Genomic DNA, 8,224 nt, shown 5'->3' on the forward strand with positions numbered 1-8,224 from the left:
TTAAGGCTTATCGGAGTATGTGGTTAGTACTACAAAGTCTCACCTCATGCGGTTCAACAACGGTACGGGCCTCAATCGACACAGGCGGAGAGAACCCACTCACAAGACCTCCATGTCTTGTGGCTCACACACACACCGAGTCTGCCCGATCTAGATTTCTTACTCTCCATACTCATATCACATGATAACATAAGTAACCAAAGTTCCATTTAAAACTTGCAGATGACAGGTAATCACCCGACTTTCATCGTTCTAAGCAAAGCTAAGCAAAACTAGGCATATACGAATTAAAACTGGTAACAAGGTAGATATGAAAAACAAGATTGGTAATGCATCAATTAGGTTCTCACTTAACTCCTAACCACTTAATGCAGTAAAGAAAAGCAAAAGTGAAATCAATTTGTAAAATACAAAATAGGTTTAAATGCATCCGGGGCTTGCCTTCGTTGACGGAAAAGTCTGGTTCCGGAGTCACAACACAATTATCCAACCCGACCTCAATAGACGGATTAACCTCCTCAACCACTTGATTAACTATCATGTGCTCACCTTCGTTCACTACACGTAGTAACAATGCCATGTTTAACATGATGCGAGATACAAAATATGATGCTCGATGATGGATGCAAAAGTTAACAACTTGAATACAACTTTCCTTCGCGGTACAGTTACAAGTCAAACTAACTAAACCTTTTTGTAACACCTAATTCAATTACCAAAGATCATTATCAACTAATGACCCAAAGCCATCACTCAATCAAAAATTCAAACAAAACCTAAATCACTAAAGGTTACTATTTGCTTTTATGAATTAATTAATTAATTAAGAATTATGAAATAAATCAATTTGTTCCAATTGAGTCCAAAATTTTTGTACATATTCATCTCATGATAACTAAGTGGAAAAACAATTTTCATAATTTTTTGGATAAAGAATTAAGCCTAGAAAAATCATGAAAACTCATTTATTAATTAATTGAGAAATTTTTATCACATTCAAAAAGTACTGAAAAACAACATTTCATATTTTTCTTAAATAATATACATCATAGAGAGGTCACACAAAAATGTTCATAATTTTTGGAACTCTAAATAATTCTACACAAAAATAACAAAAACTATCACTATTTATTCAAATCTGAAAAACAGAAAATTCATTTTGAACGCTGAGTCACTGACACTCGGGTCCCACCTGTCATCTTCAACCTCTCGCCTTGACCACAACGGCGACGGCGCTGATCGACGAAAACTCACCGACGGCGAGTCCAACGGCGACGGCCAATGTACCAAAACGTTCACCAAGACTAGGCGCACCTACTGACGTCCTTAGTTGTATCGATTGCGGCACAAAATGAGCACGACACCGGCCATGGCGGATACAGCTGCACGGCGGCGCTACGCCGGCGACAAGAGCTCGGTAGCAGTTAAACAAAGGGCATGGGAAGGTTCAACAGCTCACCACGAACACGTTGGAGCAAAGAGCGAGACCGGAGAAGCAATGGTGAAGCGGGTCAACGTTCACAGCGGCCACGGCGGAGCAAACTTCGGCGACGGCGGTGCTCAGGCGACTGTGATGGACAAAATGAGCAATCAACTGGTCATAGAGCATCACGGGAACAAGGCGGAGCTAGAGGCATGACAAGCACGAGCAGAGACAGACCGTGGAGCTCTGGCCACGGCGAAGCGTGCTCAACGGAGATGCTGCCGGCCGCGAGGAAGAAAGGTTGCTTGCGGCGGTTTCCGGTGGAATTAGGCGACCAGAGCTAGCTGGCTGGGTGCGCAAGGAGTAGGCGAAATTGTGTAGCATGTTGCCGAGACGGTGGAGATGCTACAGCGGTGGCAAAAGCTCAACGGAGTATGGCGGTGGCGGCGGGAGAAAACAGAGGAGGAAGAAAAACGACGACGACGGTGTCTCGGTCTTTATAACGCGGCTCAGAAGCACAAGGAGGCCATGCATGAGCCTCCTCCACGCCAGCGTGACGCCAAAGACGGCCACGACCGCGCCTGGAAGCAAGCCGAAGGTCGCCGGCGATGTAGCAAGAGCGGTGAGCACTGTTCAACATAATTACCGAATTGCCATTCATTTTCAAAGCCAAATTACTCCCAAATTTGTGTAACAACTCAAAAATCTCCAAAAATAAAAGTTGTTCAAAATAAAAAATTCTACAACTTTGCTTTTATAACCACCCCCTAATTCGGTCTACATTTTGAAATGCAAATTTCAATTCAAAAAGGGGACATTTAAAGAATTATGCCTTTTCAAATTCCTTCAAATCCGGGCCCCACTCAGACTAGCCCATTAATAGCTCACCGGGTGTCATAATTCGTCCTTAAAGGGAAATCATGGCATGGCTCGGCCCCTCTGTTTTTATCAAAAAACGCTTGGGGGAAGACAATCGCAAAGACGAACCGATCCATGACCGGGCCCCTAATACGGGAGGGGGCTCGAGGAAAGGGAATCACCGCCCCCAGGTCACGCTATGGGCAACAAAGGAAGGCCGAGGCCTTCAGAGTCCTCCCATTCGGAAAAGCCTCCGAAGGAGTATTCAACTCCTCCATAGGCTCGGAGGCTACTGTCGGGGACCAATACTAGGGTACCCAAAGAGAAGGAGCTAATAACCATCAACATTGATTCATCCGAGCAGTCAAGAGCATGACTACAGCTCCAACCGACCCCCAGGTGCGCAAGCTCCACGTCGCCCGACCTCTGAGGGCTGGCTCCACCTCGCTCGGCCTCTGGGGGCGGGCACCACCTCGTCCGACCTCTGAGGGCGGGCTCTGCCTCACCCGACACCGAGGCCACGGGCTCTGCCTTGCTCAACCCCTGAGGGCTGGCTCCGCCTCACTCGAACTCTAATGGTGGGCTCCGCCTCGCCCAACACCAAGGCCACGGGCTTCGCCTTGCCCGACCCCTGAGGGCTAGCTCCGCCTCGCTCGACCTCTAAGGGAGGGCTCCGCCTCACCCAACATCGAGGCAGCGGGCTCCACCTCGCCCGACCTCTGAGGGCTGGCTCCGCCTCCCCTGACCTCTGAGGGCTGGCTTCGCCTCGCCCAGCCTTTAGGGGCGGGCTCCGCCTCGCCCGACCTCTGGGGGTGGGCTCTACCTTACCTGACCCTTGGGTTTGCGCTCTGGCTCGCCCGACCTCTAAGGGCGGGCTCCGCCTCACCCGACCTCTGAGAGCAGGCTCTGCCTAGTGTTTTCCTAAACGCTAAACGGTAAACAGTCGGTCACCTACCGTTTAGCCATTATTCGGGCAAAACGTCCCATTAAACGGGCTAAACGGTCAATTAAACGGGGTAAATGGGTGATTAAACGGAAACAGCGCACCACCGTGTAGCGTTTACACGGTGTTTAAACGGGCTAAACGACTGTTTAGGTGAACAGTGGCTCTGCCATGCCCGACCTCTGAGGGTGGGCGAGGCGGAGCCCGACACCGAGGTCGCGGGCTCCACCTCGCCCGACCTCTGAGGGCCGGCTCCGCCTTGCCCGACCTCTGAGGACGGGCTCCGCCTCGCTCGGCATCTGGGAGGGGGACTCCACCTCGACCGACCCTGAGGCCGGGAGATCCATCTCACCCGACGGAGACCCGTACCGTCGCCAACCACTCCGGGTTCAAGCGAATGGGCCTAGGTCAAAGCTCTAACGCCAGGGAGGTGACCGGCAAGCCCCGATATAACCCATGGCCGTGACGGGCCATTCCTGGGGATTCACATCAGGAACAACGTCGGGCGTACCGGTGTTATTCTGCCTAACCCTCGTACGAGCTGATAGGCACGTCAGTTCACCACGATGTCCGCTAGGACGGAGTGGAACGCCACGATCGGAAGACGACGCCTGCGCATGGCACTAATGACGGACAGGGCCACGACGTGGAGCTGTCCCTGTTGATGTCTACAGAGTCGGTGGGACTCACATGAAGGAAAAGAAGGACCCGACGATCCTGGAGGGCTTCTTCTCCTTCTCATCCTCCTCTTTTCCCTCCACTGTAACCCGTGATTTCCCTTGGCCTATAAAAGAGAAAGCAGGGCGTCCCATAGAGGGCATCGCAACACATCGCATCAATTCGGACTGGAGCCCATCGAACCCCGAATCGACTAGAACACACAAACACACAGTCGGGAAACGACCGAGCTCTCGGCACCCGGTCGCTCCTCTCACCAAAGACTTGGGACATGTCCCTCTCTCGACCGTTTGTATCCCTACTACGAACTTTTCAGTGCTAGTAACACGAGCAGCAAGAACGAACTGGACGTAGGGACATTCTGCCCGAACCAGTATAAACCTCGTGTCCTCTTAGCACACCATCCGAGCCAGACGCGCAATATTAAAAATTTACTTGTCAGTGGCAAAACATCGACACTCGCGTTATAAAAATATATTTAGACGGACACTCCGTCCATTATAGGACTTAGGCATTTTTGGTATCCAGATCTGTGTAGTGGTGACGAATGCTCCGCTAGTGAGGTCGGACTCTCCGTCAGTGAAGCCTGTAGCCTCTAGGGTTTTCTGCTCTCTCTGGTGGTGAGGTGACGGGACGTTCCGTCAAATATATATGACAGGTAGTCTATCAGGACAAGTCTATGGGGTACTTAGTTTTTCTAAGTGCTAGATGTTCTCGCGGAACGTTCCAACAAAATCGATAGATGCTCCGCCACGAACCGGCTGCTCTCGGGTTTGGGATTTATTCCAAAAATATTCCTACCGCACTCTCCGTGGGGTTTGTTGGAGACTCCTTCAGGATAGGTCTGTAGCTTCCACTTCTTTGTCTCTGTGAATAATTTTGTGGACACTCCACCAGTGGTGACAGACATTCCGTGGAATTATTTAGTATTCTGCCTAAGTGTTTTGATCGTGCTGTGGCATTGAGGGCCTGTTCGCTTGTCTGAATTCTGGAGGAATAATCTAGATGGTTTGGATGAATACTGAATGAATTTGTGAGAGAAAAACACTGTTCCGAATGAAAAAATAAGCAGATCAAGCCAGATTTAAGGCGCCAGATGGTGGACAGTGCTAGTTTGATACATCTCGAAATGCAACTCTTGCTCTAGGGTATTTGCATGTCCAAATCCTTGCTAATAAGGGATGTTCCTAGCATATAGAGTGTATCTAGCTACATTGTGTGCAAACATGCTCTAGGTCTTAATTTGGTTATTTCTAGGTTTATGGCAATGTGAAGCAAGAATTTGTGCATTGAGCCTCAAGTACAATTACCAAGGGCAGCAAGATGAAGATCCCAAGCCCTCAATGTGGTGGACAAGCTGGATCTTCCCCTTGGTGACTTGAGTTCTCCTTCTCCTCCTTGCTCCAAAATGGTGAGGATGAGAGGGCTCCTCTCTCTTTCAACCCCCACCTCTTGTGGTTCTTGGCCTCTAGATGATGTCCAAGGCTCCAAGCTGTTGGTGTTAGGCACCAATCCCCTCTCCTTCTCCTCCTTTGCCTCCTCCCTTGCTCCTTCTTGTTTGAGTGTGTGAGAGAATAGAGAGAGATGAACTAGAGAGAGAGAGAGAGAGTGGGAGTGTGAGAGTGAGTGGGAGATATGGCTGTTGTTTGCTCTCCACGAGCTGGACAGCCGTGTGAGTGTGTGGGGCCAAGTGGATTTACAAAGTGACACCTATGTGCTGCTGCATGGGCTGAAATAACGGACAGTCCGCCAGTGCACGAAGTGCACTGACAAAACCTGACAACTATCAGTGTCGGACATGCACCAAAACTAATAGTGAGCAGTTTTGGTTCAGTTTTTGGACAGAGTTGATTTCCAAATTTGAGATTAAAATGCATATTATTCTCATAATAAGTATGAAAATCAACATGTCATGATCGGGCCCTAGGTCCAGGCCCCTCGGCTTCCGGCCTTCCACAACCACAGGGCGCACACACCCCGCAGGTGGCAGCAGCGCCAGCACCGGCAAACCACCCCGCGTGAAGGACGGCACAATCTCGGGTAGATCAGGTCGGTAAAACTTGAATCCGAACCTAAATTATTGGGTAGCCAAAATATCGGGTAGTGTGTTTTTTTACCAATATCGTGTATCAATTTCTATTACCCGAATTTCAAACTACCCTATCCGAGAATTTCGGGTTACCCGAATGCCTAGTGCTGCAGTCATATGTTGCTGCACACGGCGGGAATACCGGAGATGATTATAAACATTTCAAAGAACTGCTAAAACTTCCGAGTAAAATAGAGGGAAAACTGATCCACGAAAATTACAAGAGCCCGGTCTTCTCCAAGGACAGATTAATTCCATATCGTTTAATCAAGCTACTTGGAAAACTTGAGGAGATCTTATCATATCATCAGTTTGACAGCCAATAAGTTAATGGAGAGGCAGCCTATGCAGTGAAGATGCGCTCATTTCCATGTGCTGCTGCTGCATCTGCTGCTGTTGATAATGGTTAGGACACTGCTAAGGTTGTTCCTGCGAACTTGCAATGGAAGAGTTGGTCAAGGTTCTGGTGTGACGCCAGCAGCTTGTCGAGGATCGACCAATCGGCGGCGGCACCGAAGCGCTCACCGCTGTTCAGCGGCATGTCACTGGCAGAGCCACATGATGTCGTCATCTTCACCATGTTGTTGGGAGAACAACCCATGTCGAGCAGGTTCATGGCCACAGCCGATGTGCCGGATGTAAATGCCGGGGCGCCCAGCGGCCCCTCCGCACTCGTGAGGTGTGGAAGGTGCATGGAGGGGTCGAAGGCGGGGACTCCGCCATGCATGAGCTGGCGGAGGTGGAGGCCGTGCTTCTGCTCCACCGGAGTCACGCCTCCCGGGGAGTGGAAGGAACGGAGTTCGTCGTCATCGCCGGCGCCCGCCACCATGCCCAGCTGGTCGTCGAATCCCCTCTGGATGCTCTTTTTCTTGAAAACCCTACACACCACCCATCCATCCTCCTGCATCGCATGCATGCATGTTTCAAGAACCATCATTGACCATTTCCAATTTCCATATGCTATCTCTCTGCACCAAAGAATTACTAGCTAGTTGTGCGCTTAGTGCTGCTTACCGTAATCGGCACCTCGACGTTGTCATCGTTGAGGCGGTACTCGTGCATGATCCAGTCCGTCTTCTTGCCATGGGGTGCCCTGCCGGTGTAAAACACCAGCGTCTTCCTCAGGCCGATCCTCCTCCCAGCGTTGCCGAGGAAGATGGCCTTGTCCCGCCCCGTTGCCTTCCAAAACCCAGCCGTTGTTGCCCGGTTGGTTCGTGTCCCCGTAGGATACTTCTTGTCCTTGTGGCTGAAGAAATACCACTCATCCTGACGCTCCGTCCCAATCCTGCACCGATCTGCATCGTCCACCATGAATAAATCTTGTGAATCACTAGCCATTAGCTTCTTGTTTTCTAGTACATCGCATTCGGATATATGTATATATGATTGATGAGATGAATTGGCGAGTTACCTTTGAGGTCCCATGGTTCAAGCTTGTTGAGGTCGACCTCCCTTATGACATCAAGATCTATGGGCTCATAAGCAACCTTCTTCCTCAGGTAGTAGTAGAGTAGCTCCTCGTCAGTCGGGTGGAACCGGAAGCCCGGAGGCACTGCCAGTGGAGAGCAGCTCGGATGCATGCTTCTTTACCTGAGAAATCAGACCAGAATTGAAGCTTGCTCAAAATCAAGTTTCAAGCCTTATATAAGTTCCTCACTGAGCGAAGAAAAAACATGTATATGCACATACCTTGGAAAGACACCTTCCCTTGACTTTGCTTGGTTGTGTGCAGCTTGAAAGCAAGAACAACACAGCCTAGAGACCAGCAGGAGAGCCAATGCAAGATGGGTGTGAAAGCCTGTGCTTGTGATGTTGCAAGAATGAAGCTATTATATAAAGAAGAGTCGAGAGGGTTGGGCTTGGACTATTTGGGATAATCTTGGTTCTCAGCAAAGACAAACTGGGCTATAAAATATGCACTATATGGGTCTATGGCCAGTCGAGAATGGGAGTTAGCTGTAAAATCCTGTAGGCAAGGGCGGATATAGTGCTCCGTATAGTGAGTGTTGTGCATTTGGTCATGGCCGGTTTTGGATGTACTACAGGAAAAGATGGGGAGATGTTTCTGGACTAGGGAACCCTGCCACAGAAAATGGCCTCAGAAGGAGCAATGGAATGTCTCCATCTGCAAAACAGCAAAAGGCTTCAGAAGGTGATTTTTTGCAAATATATCCTGGCAAGAGAAGGTTAAGTAGGTGCTAATAAATTGCAATATTCACAGAAGCATATCTGT

The 8,224-nt window shown here is 49.5% G+C and overlaps 1 protein-coding gene across 1 annotated transcript; it reads right to left on the minus strand.

Annotated features, from left to right (window-relative positions):
* Positions 1–6,275: 6,275 nt before the first annotated feature.
* Positions 6,276–7,780, minus strand: LOC136471635 (NAC domain-containing protein 76-like). Its single transcript, XM_066469380.1, has 4 exons — positions 7,681–7,780; positions 7,403–7,581; positions 7,006–7,286; positions 6,276–6,892 (listed from the first exon to the last, which is right to left on the minus strand). Exons 2-4 carry the CDS (start codon positions 7,569–7,571, stop codon positions 6,398–6,400), a joined length of 945 nt encoding a protein of 314 aa, XP_066325477.1. The 5' UTR covers positions 7,572–7,581; positions 7,681–7,780; the 3' UTR covers positions 6,276–6,397.
* Positions 7,781–8,224: the final 444 nt, after the last annotated feature.

This window comes from Miscanthus floridulus, chromosome 8 (genome assembly GCF_019320115.1).
Source record: "Miscanthus floridulus cultivar M001 chromosome 8, ASM1932011v1, whole genome shotgun sequence".
Lineage (NCBI taxonomy): Eukaryota > Viridiplantae > Streptophyta > Magnoliopsida > Poales > Poaceae > Miscanthus > Miscanthus floridulus.